Below are 22,255 nucleotides of genomic sequence, written 5' to 3' on the forward strand. Positions count from 1 at the left end.
TTGAGACAGCATGCCAAAGACAAGATGAATTCAAAATTAAATACACGGCAAGGTCTTTATCTTGCAAGTGTTCATTGTCGATGGAGATCGAGCGTAACAAATTTCCTTTACTAATCTATTCATTTGATGTCATCTGTACAATAACAATAGCCACCACCCAAGAAGTTATACCATGATACTACACTATCAGCAAAGATATTGTACAACCTAGTTAATGATCTGAAGATAGAAACGTTGAATACTCGTTTTATATATTTGGTTAGTAATCTAAAATTGGTGCCCGCAAATCTAAGCTTGGCTATGAAAAGTATTTTTTTTCATCAAAATTATCTGTAATCACCTGTGCACTTCTTCCATTACAGCAAAGCTCATCTCCAATAGAACTGCATAAGCATAACCTACGAGCAGAAGAGACATGCTGGGATGTTGGGGACGTGCTTAAACTGAGTGAGGCACCATTTCATATCATGGTAAACTAAAACGCAATATTGACAGCACTAACCCAAAATAAAGAGATAGATGGATATGATTTGTGCTATTAACAAAATCACGTTGCTCCAGAGCTGGCCGTGACCCCACTACCATCTCTTAGCCCTTGAATGCACATATGCAGATTTCTTTGCACACTATCTGCAACTAATTTCAACCTACCTTGACTTACATCTGCGGCTGAGTTCCCATTAACCTCCACCGTTCGTGCCACCCTCTGTTTGCATTTCTCCCAATCATCAACACGCAACCAACATGCCCTACCACCATGGCTACCATTCATGCCAATAAATGATACATTGGTACTTTCACCAAATGAATATCTCAATCTTACTGAAACACAGTATGGCAACCATGCGGCACCACCAGCAGCATTGACATGAGGGATGTGAGCAGAATCAAGAACAACAGTAAGCGCAAAATCAACAGAATTATGCAGGCGGTCATAATGGATGTTGCTCCTGAATGCAGATGAGTTCTCAGAGTTCTCATCCACATTCAACCCAGAATGATTTTCAAGACATAATTCAATCCGTGGCTTTTGAGCTGAAACAACATCTCCAACTTGGGCCTGTGATAATCCCTTTTTCCAAGCAATTAATTTCAAGAATTCTCTCAGTACTGATACAGGTAAAGTAAGCATAGTTATGAATGATGCAACACGAGAAGCATCATAGGGTTCTGAAGCCACCCGACGGCTGAAGTAGTCACATATTTCACTTATTTCAGATTGACTTAATTCCTCTGGTGCAGGATTTGAATTTTGCTGTTGTTGCTGTTGCTGATGGTGAAAGCGTTTTACACTTAATACCTGAAGAAGAAGCTGAACTCTGTGGACACTAACAGCAAATACATATCCTCTGCAGAAGAATGAAAAGACAGCATTTCAGCTTAGTGTGTCTAATAACTGGAATAAGAATAGCAAATATTTAAGAAGAGCCTGAGAAGACACTAGCTGTTTCCTTTTTTAAGCTTAGTTACAATTTTTATCCTAGTTTCACCAAATATGACTTTGGTTCCTCTTATTGCTACATTACCCTGTAGTTCGTATCTAAGCAATCAAAGACCCCATCACACAGTTTTTGCTCACATGGCTTTAAATTTGACTTCTTACTCTTGTAATATAAAATGTGTAGCACCTTAGTTATGTGGGTCATCACTGTCTCCCACTCTAACTACATTTATAAAGCTACACCTGAGGGCTGAGCCAGTACAGTTGATGGTACAAAGAAAGGGAAACCCTAGGGAAGCACTAATCAGTTTCTAGTTTCGATAATGCCGAGTCCATGTGCCAAAATGACCCATTAGCAAAAATAGCCACTTGAAACAGATTATGGGCAGGGGAACATAAATTTGCATCAACTTCTAAACCTAGGAGATAATGTTCCAACTGAAATTAAGGGGGCTAATTTTGAACTCTCCTAACACTGGAGAGATCAAAATGAAATCAACTTTATTTTTCCTTTTTGCCAACTATAGGTAATAAAGTCATAAGGTATCAATATGCATAATATTCATTCACATAAAAATCAATTTGATGTATCATGCTCATATTAAGAAATAAAAAATAAAAAAGAAATTGATTAAAGACATGAACTCACCAGGCTAAATCACCCAAGGGAACAAAGAAATGAAACAAACAAGGAAGTAAAACTGCAATTATTCCCCTTTAAGTGGCAGGGTAAAGATATAGCAAAAATCCATGTATCAAGAAGGAATGCAAAAATTATAGCAGTGGTGTTTAAATAAAAAATTTCTAGAAACAAAAGAAGTGAAGTAACACAGAAGGGGGAGCGGGACAAGGTACTTACCCAACAAAAAAACGCAAGGCAGGCTGCTCAGGGTCCAAATTCAAAAGTGTGCCTTCATTTTCCTTCAAAATAGATCCTAGGATCTCTTTCAAAAGTTCAGGTAACTGGGCAAAAAGCCATAACACTCCAAGATACTTTAGAATACCTCTCAAAACCTTCTTAAGAGCAACAAGAGGAACCCAACCACCCCCATATCCTCCATCATCACCAAGACCAATAATGGCTGTATTCAACTCACCTCTGACATGTGCAGGGACAACTGTTCCAGGTGGCCTCCGAAGAGAGACAGCTGATGTCATCAAAGCTAAGTTTGAAGAGCCTGCTAAAGCATTTCCCACACGGTTTAAACTAGCTACTTGGTTTCCTGTCCTAGGCATTGCAGCAGAAATTGGCAGGTTTATTCTATTTCCATTTGCAGCCATCATCTGGGATCCTGAACCAGGGTTTGGATTATTTGAATTTGCCAGCCCACCTGCTTGTTGTCCAGTGAAACTAGGATCCAATCCATTCAGTTCCTGGGCAACATGTTCCATGATAAAAGGCCGAAACTGGGGGCAAGGCAGTGACCCTCCAGAAAGTCGACCCTCTTTAGGAGGTGTAGCAGGCTGCAACCACACCTGATCTCCTGCAAAGCAACGCATGTCAACAGCAAACTGTTTCCTGTACATGATTCGTATCCAATATGGACCACGGAGCACAACAGAGACATCAATGGGCAAAAGTGAACTAGGAACAATGCCCGGGCCGCCACGCCCAGAAGCAGCTAACATTGAAAGGGTTTGACTAGTGAGACCACTAGCAGTAGGCATGACAGTGTTTGCCCCAGGTCCAGATGTTGGCTGACCAACATTAGTAGTTGAATTACCAAGCAGAAGTCCCTGTGAAGATATATAACTACCAGTCTGTTTAGGAATAGATGATAAGGCAGCTGCAACCCCTGGAACAGGACCAGCTCTTGCTGGCCTGGTTGCAGCTGCCAGAGCATGCAAGGGTCCTGCAGTCAGTCGAATGCAATCCAAAAGCGGTGAAACTTCACCTCCATTTATGAAATCTTCCAGAAACTGTGCAGAATAAAAACATCAAATTTAGTAAATACATAGGCAGGAATTTATCTTGGGAACAGATCCAGGACAAAATATTAGATATATCTATACAAATGACAACTTAAAATTAAGGAATTGGTTTCTCATCACCACTGAAATATCAAAGGAAAAAAATGGTATCAAGCATTACCTGTCATACATCAGCAGAAATACCCGTAACAATTAAATTAACACAATGCTTTTTCAAGTCTAAGTTTTACAAAGTCAGCTGAGCAAGCAAAAGAAAGATGTTCCACAGTAATTTCACCCAAAAGATAGCATAAATAATCAGGGTAAATATGCAATGTACCAGCTAAAGTCAAAGGAGAGCAATACCTTAGCAGGATCATGTGTATTAAGTCCAAGAACAATACAATGGAGGAAATAACGAACATGGTGAACCAAGAAAACAGATCAAGGCCAAAATGAACACAACAGAAAAATATGCATCTATTACTGATGCCAAAATGAACACAATGGGGAAAAAAAATCAGTCAAAGAGGAATTAACAAACCTTGGTATGAGGCCAAAGTTGATCAGGAGATACATGCATAGTGCAACCCTCTTTACCAGATTCCCATTCAACAACAAAACGAGCAAGGACACTTGAACCAAAGCTAAACCACAAGCTCATCAGTCCAACTGCCTCAATTCTAAATGCCCTTCTCATCTGTTCAGTTAGTTTGTCTGCAGTATCCGGAGCAACCTTGGTACTGGATGTTTTGGTGTCAGAACTTGTAACTAGCTCTTCTGACTTCTCCTCTGCTCTTACACCAAGCAACTTCCTCATGCCAAGGGCAAATGTTCTTGCATTGGCAAGCCTTTGGATATCAGCCACCAATTTCTTTATACTATCTACTTCAACAGATTGATAACTCAAAACAACACCATCTGGATCATAATGTATATGTGAATCTAAGTCAGATGTATTAGCAATTCGTACACCTGAACCCCATGGCGTATTATTGCTCCCTTTCTGAAGCTCCCATAAATCCCTGAAGTGCTGATCATTTATTTTAACATCCCAGTACATGCAACCAGGTCTTCCAAGTCGCAAGCATATATGCTGCCATGAGTCACCTCTAGCAAGTGGAAGTCGAAACCAAATGTTAGAGGATCCGCTTCTCAAACCCACTTCTTCAACATATGAGATGTCTAATGCATCCATCTGGCTGGTTAGTCTAGCATGCTTAATGCAAAGTGAACAATGCCTGACCACATGAAGAAGAGCCGCAATGTAAATGCTAGATGGAACATTCCCTTTATTTACTTCTGCGATTAAACTTCCATAACTGTATCCTTCTTTTTTGGGTATCATTTCAGCGGACATGACACCTTGTGGCAAAGATAGTTGACAGCCAGATGAATCAGAAATTTTTCTTCTCTTGCAGATTCCTGGGTTGCTTTCAACACCTTGAAGAGATGGAATCAAAGTCAACATATCCGAAGCTGTTCGTTTTCTAGATTTCTTATCATTTTTGGAGGTAACATCTTCACCCGTGTTATAACTAACTGTTGATTCCAGTGTTTGGGCTGGCAAACATTCATTTTTCCAGTCATATATTACTTAAAGAAAGAAAAAATAAATAACAGCATGAATAACTCCACATGATAAAGATGAAGATGCAAAGAAAGTATCTTACATACGGGAGTTGTAGCACATGAACTGGATCCAGCAGCCTTAAATGATTCAACTTCAAGTCCATTAGGTCTGGAATTTGGTATGGACATTCGAGAGCCAGTCGGTCGTGGAGGAGATAATAGTCGAGATGACCGACTTCCAGATAAAGCATCGTTGGAAGTATCACTCAACAATCTTAGCTGTTCTTCATCCATTGCAGAAGAGGAACTAATGTCAACTGAATGCGGAGATTTAAGAGAAGCCAAATCCTGTTCAGACTTGGAAGCAGATAGTTTTTTCCCAGCAGAGTTCCTTCCTTGTCCAGTTGTTATCGAGCCAACAGAACTGGACTGAAGTGGGCCCTTCACACTATAGTGGTTAGTAGCACCAGAAGCTTTTGTTACATTACTAACCTGTGACATCTGCATTCCTACTTCCCACTTCGGCGAAGGGCTTCCAGCCTTTAAACTATGGAAATTCATAGGGACAGAGCCATATTGAGAAGGGAGGGATGTATTCACAGATGATGGAAGACTTTTAACAGAGAATGGAGGCATTGAAGACCCTTTCTCAAGTCCAAACACTTCATCAACAAGTGATGAAAAACCTGATGGATGACCTTTTGCAATCTGTATGGAATTCTCAAGGTGAACATCAGAAAAAAACTCATCTCCAGATGTTTGATTTGGACCAACAGCACTGGGCAAAACAGAACGTAATTTTCCCCAGTCAACCAGGCTTAAATTCATTTCATCTTCCTGAACCTGCATCTGTCCTATATTGATTTCCTTGATCCGCAGCACCTGATTCAGGTCACCGGATAAATTATCTTTTCCAGATGGGTCAGGCTGAGTCTCTAACAACTTAAACAAGGGTTTGAAATCCTTATCAAGTTGCATCAGCAGGAAGTAAGAGCTTCCACAGTCTGGAAATCCCATCAATAGCATCGCTGAACCATTCGAAACATTCTTGGGTATTTTAACTGTATTGAATCCATGCTCATATACCTGCAAGAATGCCCCATATTCCATAGGTCTTAGACGCTTAGGTAAGCCAGTAATCCAAATAATAAGCTCGAAGACAGTCCAAAGGAGAGAAAACAGGTAAATATACCTCAAGGCCTAAAACCCTTCCAACAGATGCAAATAAGTGCAATATACTTTTGCTTCTCAGGCTTATAAAGACCTCCGCTGCAGTCATAGACCCCTGATTCAAAGCTTCTTCACATTCTAATAAAGCGGAAGAAACCACTATGTCTTGAGAAGATTGAAGAAGAAAACGGCCATTCCTGAATAGCAAAACAGAGGAATGGATTTTTAAAAAATCCGCCAAATTAAAATGCAATAGATAAGGAAAATGCAAGTAAAGTTAGGTACCTGATATTAATTCCAAGTGTGAAAAAAGAAGAGCCATAGGCACGCACACGCAACACCTCATGGCCCTCAAAGTCCTTGCTGTGGCACTTCTCATCTTTCTACAGACAGAAGAAGATCTCAAATTCAAAACCCCAAGCAAGATTGAATGAAAGAAGGTAAGGCATAAGATTACATGCATAATATCCATGGGAAGGTATTGAGATTCAAAGATGAACATATAAAATTGCAACAGTTTGTATGATGTAAAGGTGAAGAGTCTTTCAATGGAAAACACGTGCATATCAACATAGAGGGATATTGAGATCTCATATTGACTAGAGATAGTGTAACCCTTACTAGTCTTGCGCAATCCTCATCTTACAAACCAATGTGGGGTTGAGGACTGTTGATGCCTTATAAGGACTACATTTCTCATATCTTTGGTCGATGTGGGATCTCAACAATAGTAAACCCCAAATCTTTGGCAGATAATGCAGAAATAAGATGACTATAATTTTGACCGGAACTTCAAAATTATCTATCTTAACCTACATAAAGCATAATTAGCCAAAAATTGACTGCTCAGCAACAAATGTATACATTGGGCGTAGTACTTTGATAATCCAGGATTTAAAAAAAAAAAAAAAGAGTAGAATATCCAGGATCTGAGAATCTATTTTCTGAAACTAAAAGAATGTGGTAAGCAAAGTCAAATCCCAAAAGGACAGATACCAAACAATCACATAAAATAAAACCCCAAAATAATCATCCAAATTTAACCCTTACAAACCTACTAAAGTCCAAAGCAACACACCGATTTGACACTCCAAACTCCCAATAAGAGAGAACTTTTCCCAGTAAATGTAAACCAACCTGCTTATATTCAATATCAGGTTCACCCATTTGAGACTGGAGCACAACATCATCCGTGGTTCGACAGACCTGAACATTTTTCACCAGCTCTCTTTTAATTTCCAATAGACGGGTATATCTGTTGCAACAAATAGCTCTCAACAGCAACCTCTCAACATCGATACAACTCTGGTCCAAAACAAACTCTGCATCCTTGGCCGTCAAGGGATCTATGACAAAGATGCTGTGGAGACACTTTATCTGAAGATCTGACCCAGGTTCGATTTTGATAAACGGGCATGTGCCCGATTCGGACGCACCAGCATTCTTATCAAAATCCAACCAGTACACAATCTTCAACCCTGGAGTTCGCATGGCAGACGAATCAGATTCCCCATCAGGGTTCTGCGCAGAGCTAGAACTCGCTCCATGCCCCTCGGATATGAGCTCAAACCGAATTGCATCCTTCCACCTTCCCTGTCGAAGAACCTGCACTTGCCTTATGACCGTGTCCATGACAAGTGCAACACACAGCTCATGGAGAACCGAGTATAACACCGAAAATGGATTTTCCGCCGCTGCCATCCGCCTCTCCAAATCATCCCCAAGCAAGTGACGCCGCGTTGCCTCCAACTTCACAGGCTTGTTCTTCTCACCAACAAGCAGCTCCAAATGCAAAATCCTCCACAAAGACAAGTGCCCTCTATACCCAAGTGTTATCAAAACCTTAAACTCCCCATCTACCCTAAGCATTGCGGTACCATCAGAAACCTTAATATCAGAAAACTCTTTGGGAATAGAAACCTGAAGCAACTTGGACCGAACAAGCGTGTCCAGCTTCTTCAAAGCAGGTTTCTGCTGTTCCTCGGTCAAAGCATACTGAGTCCCCACATCCTCTATACATTTGGGCAAACGCTGGTAACTTCCGGTGAGAAGAATGTCAATGGCGGAAGGTACATCGTAAACGGGTGCACGCGCCTGTTGAAGCCCCTCGTGCATAAAGAACAACGAATCCGCAGCTTGTGTGAAACACATGTCGTGATTCGAAACAGTTGAAGCCAGTAGCTGACAGTGTTGTATTAAAGGAACCTGCAAAAAAATAAAAAAGAATAAATCAAAAGGAAATTAAATAAAAATAATGGAATTGCAATTGAAGAAGGGAACGGGGAGCGAATTGAATTGCCTGTTGGCACCACTTGGAGAGAACATTGAGGCGGATCATGCGCTGCTGAGTCTTGCTGAGGAATTTGAGGATGCTAATCTTCTTGTCGGTGTCGGATAATTCGGAGGACTTGCATTTATCGACGAGTTCTTTGAGGGAGGCGTAGGAATCGTGGGCGGCGCGTGTGACGAGAGTGGAGAGCTCCACCGTCTGTTGCCCTAACTCCGAAGCCATTGGTTGCTTGTTTGGCTAGGGTTCTTCCCGATCTGTCAGAGCAGCAGCAGCATCGAAAACTAGGGTTTTGGGCGAAACAGAAGAGAGGAATTGTTATTTGAAGAAGAAGACAACCAAGAATGAAATGAATCTCTCTCTCTGACACAGTCTCACTCAAGTTTCGTTTGGTTTTCTCTCTCTCACACACACAAAAATGCCTTATTCTTTCTTCTAAAGCCTTTTGACTCTCACGGCGCCCACCAATCTGGGATTTGTTTCATCCAATATGCAAACTCTCACCAATGAATATTGCCCTTGTCTTCGCTTTCATTTATATTTTCCTTCCAATCAGCGTGATTCGGAAATTATTTCTTTGGATTTAAAAAAATAATAATAATAAACAATTTATTTTTTACGATAAATGGATATAATCATGTGTTTTGGAAAAAAAAAATAAAGAACAAGCAAATACTATTCTACTTTTAAAATTGCATTTTCTTTCACTTTTAAATTTCTTGCCTTATTTTTTTTTCATTATTGACTTTTGATTTTTCTCATTTATATGTTTCCCGACTTTTCATATTTTTAATCTCTAATCTTTCAAATTTTTCATAGAACTTTTCTAAATTTTTAAAATGAACAACAATTTAAAATACATTAATTTTAATAAATAATATATATATTATTGTATAATTTATCTTAATTAGCAAAAATTGAAAATTTACATATTAATATAATTCTTATTATTAAGTACTATTTTTATTTAATTATATATTATTATCTTTTAATGTTATTCTTACAAGTTTTAGTACAATTCACATTTCTATATATAACTTATGTTTATATATTTTATTGATAATATGTTTAATTTTATTTATGTCAATAATATTGTCATGTGATACATTAAGTTTTTATTTTTTTTTATAGAAGTTGAATTGTTTTATCAGATAAAGTTACAGTAGTATTTTAATACAACAGCTAAAATCTAATGAAATTTGAGCGTTACAAGTTTATTAAACAAATAATCATGGATATTCAAAGTTTATCAATACTGTAGTAATTATTCGTATTGATATTTTTTTAAAATTATTTTTTAGGGGCACATTTTTAATTGTTGCCTTCATTATAATTGATAAAAAAAAATATATATTACTCTCTTAAATGACACATGACACAGTCATGTTAAACAAACAATTATATAAAATATGAGTTAAAAATTAGGGGTGGGTAAACGGATCCAAGTCCATAGACTAGTCCGCATGACCGCGGTCCGCGCGGGTTACGAACCAATTTTTTTAAACGGACCATGGTTATATCATATTTTTGGGCCCGTCCTGCTTAACCCGCGGACTATGCGGGTTTGGCCCGCGGGGTCCGTGGGTTGTCCGTAGCCCGTATTAGGTCTGCTTTGTGTGACCTTGACCCAATTATATTATATTTAATTTTCTCTTTTTTACTTCTTTTCTTTTTAAATAATAGATAAAGTAATATATATTAGATAAAAATAAAATATTTAAATTAAAAGATGATAAAGATAAAAAAGATAAGATAAGAAAAATAAAAGATTAATATAAAAAAAAAATAAGTGATAAATAATAAAAATCTTCCTTTTTGATATTTTTTCGATCTTTTTCTCTTTTAATCTATCATTTTCATATATGCAAGTCATAAATAATAAAAATATCAATTCTTATCATTTAAGCCAAAAATAATTGTTAAATAAATATTTTTAAAGATATTTCAATATATTTTTATTATAAAAAAGATAAGTGATAAAAAAATCTTCCTTTTTGATATTTTTTCGATCTTTTTCTCTTTTAATCTATTCTTTTCATATCTCCAAATCATAAATAATAAAAATATCAATTCTTATCATTTAAGCCAAAAATAATTGTTAAATAAATATTTTTAAATATATTTCAATATATTTTTATTATAAAAAATAGCTCATATCACATTTAGTAGTTATTATTGTAGCATACTAAGAACATTTTTTCTGCTCACACGGTTTTTCTCCACCACGTAGTCACGTACACTCGCTCGCATGTCATACGACTCTTTCCCTTACAAAGAAGACAAAACGCGACTAACACTCACGCAGTCACGCGACACACCACAGCGGCACAGCCTCGGCCCACCACCACACCACCACGCAAAGTACATCTCTTCTTTCTCTAAAATTTGTTTTTATCCTATTTTTGTTGGGATTGATTCATTGTTGTTAAACTCTTAAATTCTATGCCTCTTTTCTCAATTCTGTCGCAGAGATACTTTTGTTTTCACAAACTTACTACAGCCATCACACTTCACTTGTCTATTATTATATGATAAAATCATGGGATAAGGGAATGAACCACGAAACTCTTGATCTCCAAGTTATAAACATGATGAATTGAGTTTTTGTATGATTTATTTATTTTATTGATGTAATTGACTAATTATTGAGATTTTATTTACATTTGTATTGAACTTAGTTTGATTATATTGTATTTTTATTGAAATTCTTTTAAAGTTAGGCCCACGGACCGGCCCGTTTGACCCGCGGGGTCTGCAGGGCGGGGGCGGACCAATTTATTTGGTCTGTGTAAGAAGCGAGGGCGGATTGGCCTGGTCCGCTGCCAATGCGGGCTTATGCGGGTGGGCCTTACGCGGGGTAGTCCAACCCGCTTATCCACCCTTATTAAAAACTAGTATTGAGACATTCAATGTCACATCCATAATGTTGATTTTAATAGTAACAATAAGTTAAGAGGATGATAATTGATAACAACGAATAATTTTCTGAACTAATAGAATAAATTATATTTTAAAAGTTTTATATGAAAATATGAAAAGAATAAGATAAAAAAATTAGACATTAATAATATAAAATAATTTTTGATTTTGAATAATGTCATCTTAAAGTTAGATATCAATGATGTTTTTTATTTTTCAATTTTTCAAAGAAAAAAATAACTATAAAGAAGTTATATACAAAGTAAGGCCTTTTTTTCTTTTCCTTCTTTCTTTATGCATTTTAGTTTAATTATTATGATTATTTATTCTATATAGTGTTCTTGTTTCTTTGTCCTTGTTTATTATATTTATGGCAGTTTGGAATGTGATTGTTCTGTATTGGATTTCAAGCTAGAGCAAAAAAAACTATAAGCAAATAATTTTTATTGAAAATAATCATCCCAACAAGATAATAATTATTTGCATCCTGAGTTACAAAAGATAATGAGAAACCAAAATGACTTTACACAATATATATGCAGAAAATGTGCACTTGAATATTCAAATCTGTAACTTTTTTGTTTAGGCATTTGTTACTAATGAATCTCAGTACCACCTTGAACCAACCAACAGAAGAATAAAACCCAACAATTCTCTTACCGTAAAAAAAAAAATGCATCTCATTTTATTGATTTTATTTTTGCCTTCGTCTCCATACATTCTTGTATCCAATCTTGTTCCTCCATATATAGTTGCCATTCACTTAGACCTTCATCTTCTCTTTTTTATTTTCCCTTCTCCATGGTGGATTCTAGGGTGAAGTCCAAAACTCTCTTCCTCATTCGTGTGCCACTAAAATGAATGGTTTTAGGAGGTTTTAAATCGAAAGAAAAAAATTAAAATGATTATTTTCTTGTAAAAAAAATCAACAATTCTTACTCTGTCATCTTTTCAGATTTGGCAACGCAATCCCTCCCTCCATGCCTCGTTTTCTACCTCAACCGGTGAACTCAACCCCTCATCTCCGTCGAAGCTAAGTGGTTCTTCTTCATCTCTGTCACCCAACCTTTCTTCAATTGCAACAGTGGATTTTCCTTTTATTTTGGATGCATCTATTTTGTTTTGATCCACAACAATCACTAAATTTATTCATTTATTTTGGATTTTTCTAGATTTGTTATTCTTTCTTTTAATATAAGTTGTTGTCAATTGCATAAACTGGTTTGAAAATTTTGAAATTTGAATAGATTGATTACTTTTTGAGAGATCTGGTGTACGTTTTTCTTTTTGTTTGGAGATTTGTTGTAAGTTAATAATCATTTGCGGTCGAATACATTCTGAATTTGATAAATGCATTGTTTGTGAAAGTATGTGTTTATGTATGTTCCATCGATCTAATCGATCTATTCATTGTTGATTGGAAACTAAAAACTGATATTCGCAAGAAACAGTTGCTTAATTATAGTATTGATTTCAGAATCTGTATATTTTGTGGTAAATGTATTGAATATTGTCCAACAAATTGTTTATCAATGATCGAAGAATATGAACTTTCAACTTATGATCGCCACAAATTAAATTATAATCAAATTGCTTTGGGTCGTTTACCGGTGTCAAGTACATAATAATACTTTTTCTCTATAAAAAAAGGTAAAATTAGTTTCATCTAGAAACTTCTGAATAAAATATGAATACATTAGATTAGGCTGCACAAGAAATTATTTAACTTCCATTCAAAGTTCGCAAAAAAGGTCTTAGAAGATTAAAAAGGTTCGTTGAGCACCTCACTGTTATGTCATAATTGATGATTATACAATTAGAACAATTCAAATAAAATTCAATTAATTATTTATAAAATTCTTCTAAAAACGTAAATAATAGAATACCTAATATGGGGTTTTTGTTGTTTGAAATTTTTTGGTTTGTTATGATGATATGGTTTAATCATTTGCTTCATTGGTGTCAAACAATGAATTTAGATTTGATATATGGAATGTAATTCAAGAAATTATCAAGAGAAAAATAATGACAACGCATACTAGAAAAAGAGAGTTTTGATGACGATTTTTTATACGTTCAAGTTTGTATCATAGTTCTTTAAAAATCATCTTAAATAAACTATCATCTAAGATAGTTTTCAGGTTAAGTCTTAGATAAACTATCATCTAAGACAATTTTTAGACAAATAATCATTTTATAATATATTTGTTTGATTAAAAATTAAGAATTTTAAAATGATTTTTTTCTAAAAAATCGTCTTATAATGTTTACAATTTAAATAATTTTTTTAAAGAATTATCTTATAATATCTTTTTAAAAAAAATTATATATATTGAAAATTTTAAGACGATTTTTTCATAAGTCATTTTAAAAAATAAAATAAAAAATTGATCATTCTAAGACGATTTTTCATATAATCATCTTATAATATCTTTTTTTAAAAAAATATATAAAAAAATTAAAATATTGAATTTGAGTATAACACAATGCATCTTTATGGTCATTTATTTAACATCACAAGTTTTATAGATGCTGAAATAATAATAATAATAATAATAATAATAATAATAATAATAATAGAACTATTAAACAAAAGCATAATGCAATATCACAACCAAGGTGGAAACCTTACCAAAGCACTAGACCTCTCCCTCAAAAAATTTCATAAATCCAGTCAAGAAAATGTAACCATAACAGGGAAGTTGACAAGAATAAATCATGATAACTTCACGATTTCATCAACAAAATGTTTAAGACATTAAAAGTAAAAAACAATCAAGGGTGCTACAACCAAAGAAAAATAAATCACCTCTCCAGCACTGGTAGTTCATACCGCAACTCTTCATCAACTTCCTGCAGATATAATAAAAATATTAAAAACATTATTTTCTTTATCTTTTTAAAACAAGAAATGAAATAAAAATAAGATGATATTTGTAATTATAAGAAAAAATAAAAGATATTTCTTTATATTAAACATATCCTTAAATTTATGTTTAATTGCATGTGTGAAATAGAAAAAAGATAAGAAAAATTAATTAAGCATCAAAGAATAGTTAAGCTATGTAAGCATTGAGAATGTATCAATAAAAAAACTGACCAAAACAAGGTAGATAGATGTCAAAAGCAAAATGGAAAACTCACCTTAATTCCACTATCACTTGATGAGACAAAGGAATAAAGTGAACTTAAACTCAAGCATGTACATGCACTTTCAAACTATTTCTTTTTATGTTAATACTATTAGAAATATAATTAAATAAAATATAATAAGATTGCAGTATAGAGATTTCTTACCATAATCATATTTACCACTTGTCAACTTCAATATCAACTTTAAAAATATGAATGACTTAATGTTACCGTGAAAGATTAACAAGTTGGATTGCAATCAATCAGCTCTGCTCCCCAAGTCTTTACTCTTCACTTGACTTGCTACCTAAAAACAAAATTCTTCCCCCAAGTATAATCACAACTCACAAGCTTTCAAAATGACCATAAAGAAGCCCAGCTATATATATTCCTATCCGTACCATGTTCTTGGAAACTAAAATGTAATAAATTCTTATTGAAATAAATGTTTAATTGATTTGTTTATTGAAGCATGGCATTCGCTAACAAGTCTAGAGCATTTTTTTGTATGCGAAGTTGCATTTAAAAAATTCTGTTATATATAACTTATACCTGCTACTAGAAATTAATTTTCTTTTCATCAATTCATCACAGACATCATGATACTACAAAAAAGTTGGAAATACACAATTTTAGGTGACTTAAAAATTAGTTGATACTTCATTAGTCGTGCTTTCAGATTTGGGTCTAGCTAGATTTTGCAGCAGAAGAGTACTGGTGAATCTGGTAATGGTAGAAATTAAGGGGTCGAAGAAATTAATAAAAAAAAAGGAAATTTTAATGAATTGAGATTTAGAATTTGAATGAAATTGAAAAAACATAGCAACATAACTTTCTCTCAAATTTGAAATAGTGCTGGAACGAGTTTGTGTCAATTCGTTCTTGGAAGGGAGTAACAAGAGAGTTGACAAAATAAAAAGAAAAAAAATTGTTATAAAAAAACCGGTCAAGTGATTTTATTTTCTTAAATCTGAATCCTTGAATATTTTATAAATATATCTAATTGTAAAAATGAGTGCTTCACGGGTGAGGATGGAATTTTAGGAGAATCCACCCTTCTTCATCCACCTTCGTCACCTTTTTATTCGTCGTGCTTTCTTCAAATTGTAAATGCCCGAGTCCTATTCCTTATCACCTAAAAAATCCCAAGGAATGTGTTGAGTTAACATCCAACACGATAGCGAATATATAAATCCCTCATTGCCTTATTCCATTCCTAACAACAGAATTTTACCATCTCTTCCATTTATTTCCTTGCTGCTATAAATGTTAGCAAATTTCGTGTAAATAACCAAATTGTCCATACTACTGCAACTTGCAAACCACACCACAAACCACCTACGTTTGGTGCACCTTCATTGTTTATAAACCTTATCCATAAGAGAAATTTTGATTGTTACTTCATTTATGTAATACATAATTAAACCCCTCATCTTAACACTTCATTTCATACCTGATGTGATATTTTGCACCCAAATAAAATGTATTTAGTATATTCTCTGCATCCCTCGTCTGCGTCTATTATATTTCTATGTACAAAAATTTCAAGATAAGGTATCCTATCTTATCTTGTCATCCAAACAAATAATTGTACTTTTGAAGGTGGACGGACCTGCATCTTTCACTCCCCTTTTGTTGGCCATGATTGCCTTATATGTTGTTTTAACTAAGTAATGGCTAGAATTTTCTCCCTTCCACACCCATCTATTCACCTCCTTTTTTGCCGTTGTTGTTTTACTCACTACTCCTTCTAACTCCTTCAACCACTCATGCTCTAGTTGAAACAAAAGTTTTTTCCATTCCTAAATCCCAACTCTACCTCCCTCCCTCCCACCCTGTCTATTACATACATTTGCCACCTTGAGCCATTTATCTTTTGCAATTTGCAATGTTACATACTCTTTGGAAACTTTCACTTAGAAGCCCACCCTCCACCGTGATCTTGTCAAAGTAGCGCTTACTCTCCCTCCCACCTTCCTATGAAGTAACTCTTGTTGAAAATTATGGTATTCATGCAATGAGTTAATACATAAATTCGGTGTAGTGCTTTTGGTTTAACTTGTTATGTACCTTTTAGCTAGACCAAAAATTCATTAATTGTAATGAAGACCAATATTATTTGCACTAGCTGACAGCCTGACATCAATATATGTAAATACAGTGAGCAGCATTACTTAACGAGAAAACATTACTTATTTTAATTCCATAATCTTTTACCAAAAGAAATTCGTAATCATTGGTTGCTTGTTGGAAAAAATCTATAAAGGGATTGCAAGATTGTTATATCTAAATCAATCAATTTGGTAATTCTAAATGTTTCTATAATATCATTTTCACTAATTCTCCTACTTCTTTTTATATTTATAATATTTTTTCACTAAAGTAATGAATGTGTTTTATATATTTAATACATTAAACATATTTATTTTTGTTTAATACTTTTTTTTTTTATAAATTCTTAGATAGAATTGTAAAAAGATACATTAATATAGTTTTTTTTATGAATACATTACTATAATTTTAAAGCATTGTTATTGTAAAAATCTGTTGGATATTACTTATTTTACATTGATGTATTATTTGATAAGTTAATTAAGAAGAATATCAAATTCATTAAATAATGTGATAATAAATTGAAAATTTTAAATATATTTTTAGGTCGATAATATAATCAAATTATATTATATAAATGGAAAAATAAAAATAAAATGACATAAACATTGTACGCAAAAAAAAAAAAATCAACGTCAGGTCATAAATGACAAACGTGTGGTGTAATAAAAGAGTTTGAATACAGTTTTGGATGGGAAGAGGTGGCAGCGAAGAATGAGTGCACACGTGTGGGACCTGAGGCTTGGACAAGAGAGAGAGAGGGATGTGGGGCCATTGCCACACGAGGGGTCTTAATATTGGGTTTTGGCCTCAGTCTCGTAACTGCATGTCATTTTCTCTCTTGTAGTTGTTGGTCTTCCTCAGTCATCTACACTTTAATTTCTTTCTGGCTTTGCAGTCTGCGATGCATGCATTTGCATTTGTATTTGTATATATAGCATGACCCTCTTTCCCACTGCTCTATATATAAGTACACCCACGGCTTCAACTAACCTGTTAATTGAGTAGTTTGTTTAACCAAACTCAATTAAAATACGTACAAAATGTTAATGTTCGATCTGGTGGATCATCATGCAGCCATGAACATCATATGGCTAGCTAACGCTATAATCCGTTTATAAGCAGGGATAGTAGGAATCATGAAATTCACCATCAAAGATGTGTGCCACACTTCATCATGTAATTAATGTAACCTTTAAAGAATAATATACATATATATAGGCCGTTGAGTCTTTAAGTATAGTCTCCACCTTCTACGCTCATTCTTCTCCTATAGTAATAATTGAGAGTCCTTATAGATATATAATACCTACCAATGTTCACCTCCTGCGGACCATAAAATATTTGATTTCCCCTCTTTTGAACTGGTGTTGAATAAGTAATACGTGCCGTCAAATTATTACTTAATAACTAAAAAGGAAACAATGAGCAGAAATAGGAAAGAAAGAAAATGAATTTTAGGAGTGTCTAATTTAAAAGAATCGGGAAAGAGATAAATAGAAAAAAGAATTAAAAAGGTTCATTGTTAGTCCATTTCTTAATTGGTCAAACAATCTATTGGCCAAAAAAATTCATTGTTAAATACACTTACTTAAGTGTTGTTTGTGTTATTTTTTAATCAAAATTTGAGTTTTACTTCAATAATCTACATAGTCCTTTACACGAGTTATTAAAAATGAAACTTCAATACTAATCGAAAAATACTTCAAACAACATTTAAGTATCTATATTTAAGTTTTGTCCTATAATAGTGCATATATTAAGGTCCAAACGTTTTAAAATTTGCAATGGTTTGAATTTCATATTTCAGTGGTTGAAATTGTTTTCAAACTTTTGCCCACTTCATATTAATATCTTCTGAATGTAAGTAGAATCTTAAAAGCAATACTAGTAGTTTAATTAGTATAATATCTTAAAAAGATAATATATGACAAATTCTTTTTTTTGAAGAATAAGAATCTCCTATAGTATTTCTTGATAAAGTTCAATGTATAGAAATGGAAAAAATAGAAAAGAGAAACAAAATATGATTTTAGATAATGCTCAAATGAATAAATCAAATCTTTACGATAATATATTAAGTCTTATATAACTAATGCTAGTAAGCTGTTATATAGTTGGTTGCGAGAATAATTAATTTATAATTAACTAAATCAACTAATGCTAATAACAATAGTAATCTTTATCTCTGATAGCTCCTGCAAGTTGGAAGGTGTTTATAACACTTCCAGCATGGAATGGACAATACAAAAGCATATCAAAATACAATGGAACTAAGTAAAACTACACAACACTTAGAACTTCTTCTAACTCCAACAAAATTAAGAGTTCAAATCAATCATCAAAAGCTTGACCACCAAGTAGAAGCCACAATGCAAGGCCACTTGGCAGAAGTTACAACCATCAATCCATGAAATTATCAAAGCTTAACCATCAAGCAAAAATTATACCTCAAAGTTTAAGCACTTGACAGAAGCAATAAGACTTAATCATCAAGAGCAGAAGCCAAAATCCAAGGTTGAGCGAGTGTTGCGACTGAGCGAGAATCTTCAGATCTTCAATTTCTCTTCTAAGCTTTCTTCTATGTTTATGCAACAAATACACAATCAAAATAGTATAAGTTCACTAGTTTAGACACCTACTAAACAAAAACTTAGATGATGCTAAAATTCTAATTATTCACACAGAAAAAAAACAAAAAAAGAGGAAAAATCTAACAATTTTTGAATGATTTAATCATAAAATATACTTATGTAACACATTTATCACGACCTGAATTGGCCAAAAAAAAAAAAGGAAAAATATTAGGGTTTTGTGTTTTGGAGAAATTTTAGGAAAATGGAATCGATTAATGAAAAGAGAAATTTGAGGAGAAGATGAATAGGGATTGAACAAAGGTAGGTGTTGATCGGAATTGGTGACTCGTGACACAGAACAACAACAGCGGTGGACGGAGAGGTTGATTGATAGTGACAACGAAGAGAAAAAGACAAACATAAACAGAAAAGGTGAAGGGTTAGCGAATTTTTTTTATAATGAGTGGTAAGGCTCTAATATTATGAAAAAGTTCAAGATATAGAGATGAAAAAAAAACTAAATACTATTTTGAATAATGTTCAAATGAACAAATCAAATTTTTATATAAATACATTGAGCCTTATATAACTAATGCTAATAAATTGTTATATAGTTGGTTATAAGAGTAACTAACTAATGCTAATAACAATATTAATCTTTATCTCTAATATTTCTATTATTGTATGTTTTACACGAAATGATAAGTTAATTTGTCTAATAATAGTAGTGGTCTAGAATTGAGTATTTCATTGCGAAGAAGGCCGAAACAAACGCGTTAAAAGAAGAAAACAAAAAGACACTCTCCTATGATAATACTTGTTTAAATTATATACACTTCTTTCTTTGAAATATATTTCTTATTTTCATATTTTGAATTTTAAGAAATACACACAATTACGCAAAAATGCACCTGAAATGTTATATCAGAAGAAAAAGTCTTGGACTTTATATTTATCTGAATTCATATATCTTAAATCATATTATTACAATTAATAGAGATGTTTCTATTAATTTGGAGTTAATTGTTAACTGTTAAACCATCCTGCCCGATGATTTTAGGCAAATCCACACTTTTCATTGTTTGTCATTTTCAATGAAATAATTCTCTTATTACCTTTTTAAGTTTTTTGAAATGGAAAAGAAAGCTAAGGAAAAAAAGACAAACCAGAAAGGAACCAAAAAAACATCTCAGTGACGATCATATATGGCGTTTCGGCCCCAAAATTTGATCCGGTCCCCACTATTAAACATCAGATCCACCATCCTAAAACTGAGAATTCTAAGAAGATGATCAATTAATAGCACATACAGGTTCTTTTCTTTATTGAACAAAAATAGATTAATTAAAATGTTTAATATGCTGATCATTTTACAGCAAGGTCTGCTCTGGTTCCGATTGTAGACTTGTATACCATGTGGTCTCACGAGTCATTATCAGTTGCAACCTACTCAAGTCTTATCAATTATCTCTGTTTCTTAATTATATAAAATTTGATAGGATAAAGCTCACGAATTTTCTGTAAGGAGCCACTAGCAACTCATCAAGCTTATGGAAATTATAGTATGGAACTCAAGTCCGAGACATAAATCAAAATAGGAACTTAATTTACATAGTAGGATCTCTATAAAGTAAAAGCACAATATATACGTCAATTTTATTCATTGCAATTATTATATGAGTGTGAGAATCATGAATGCATATTGGTTCCTTTTGGTTGGAGACACTCTTGACCGTGCATATAACAAAAATTCATCAGATCCATTAGTTCGTTAGATGCATCAATTACAAAAATTAAAACATAAACACATCGTCAAAGCCTACTGGGATAATAAGTTAAGTTTAAGATTATATATAGTTCGAATGAATTAAAAATTTTGGACGTTTGTTTTTTAAACACAAAATTCAAAGTTTAGGGGTGGATGTGTGTATTTTTCTCTTTAAAATATGCATTATTATTTTTAAGAAATAAATATATGTTAAATTTCAATTTATTTTAACCTAAACAAATATTTTAATAGTAACGAATAATTATGAACAATAAATAATAATATATTATGTTCTTTTTTTTTAATAATTTTAACAATAACTAATTTAAAATATCTTAGTACTAATTTTATTAGTTTAGAAGGTAATTAATGATGTCTTTATTAATCACCTTTATTGCAAGCATTGGAATTCCATATAAGCATTATATATTATGTATTTGAGTCATAAAATCAACACATTTATAAATGATTTTTTCACTAATTTTAAATTTTGTAATAATAATTTTTATTATTTAATATTTTATTTCTCTTTTAGTTTTTTTTTTACCATATTTATAGCTTTTTCTCCTTCTTGTTTCTCTATTATCTTAAAAAAAAGTTAAAAAGTATAATTTATTTGATAATACATATTGAGGTTATGAAAGATAATTTGTATGTTTGATTTTTAAGTTCGAATGGAAACAATAAACTTTAGATATGACAAAGTTATAAATTAAGAATTAGTTACGTAATGAATCTAAATGATCAAAATTTATAAAAATATTGTAGGATTTCCCTCAATAGTAAAAAGTTCTTTAATTATGTTGATTACTAACAAAAATCATAGAAAGAATTTTGCCTAATTATCATCTCAATATAAACTTATTTACGTGAATAATTATCAGGGGAAACAAGATATATATAAACTCGCACCATCACAAGTGCCAAGCTTTATTAATTAAGTTATTTATTTGATTGCAATCATACCGCACAATTATAAGCAAATAAAAACTTAACACTTTGTTGAACTTGAACTCGTGCTGTATGTATGTGAAGTATATATAGTTATCTTGAATCTTGATAATAAGGTAGAAAGTTGATTGGTTATTTGGTATTAAAGTAGTATGTAATATTTGAAGGCATGGTTGACAACAGTGAAACCTTTTCTCCAGAACGGTGGTTGGACCCTGCCGAGGGGACGCTTTAGAAAGGATAAGTATATAAAGATTGAAAAAGATTTCAGGCCAAACATGACAACAGTTAAGCCTTATCTCACCCACCATGCATGTATCTGCTGCGGTTAAATTAATTAATTTATATTACAAATCAACGTTAAAAACTTGTATTAATCAACTAAAGCATTAATTAGCTGCATTGTCTTTTATTTT

The 22,255-nt window shown here is 33.2% G+C and overlaps 1 protein-coding gene across 1 annotated transcript; it reads right to left on the reverse strand.

Moving 5' to 3' along the window:
* LOC114400245 (mediator of RNA polymerase II transcription subunit 14-like) lies at positions 1-8,892 on the reverse strand. Its single transcript, XM_028362593.1, has 8 exons — positions 8,394-8,892; positions 7,232-8,299; positions 6,380-6,477; positions 6,117-6,291; positions 5,026-6,010; positions 3,897-4,915; positions 2,301-3,361; positions 1-1,349 (listed from the first exon to the last, which is right to left on the reverse strand). Exons 1-8 carry the CDS (start codon positions 8,604-8,606, stop codon positions 548-550), a joined length of 5,421 nt encoding a protein of 1,806 aa, XP_028218394.1. The 5' UTR covers positions 8,607-8,892; the 3' UTR covers positions 1-547.
* Positions 8,893-22,255: the final 13,363 nt, after the last annotated feature.

This window comes from Glycine soja, chromosome 19, assembly GCF_004193775.1.
Source record: "Glycine soja cultivar W05 chromosome 19, ASM419377v2, whole genome shotgun sequence".
Lineage (NCBI taxonomy): Eukaryota > Viridiplantae > Streptophyta > Magnoliopsida > Fabales > Fabaceae > Glycine > Glycine soja.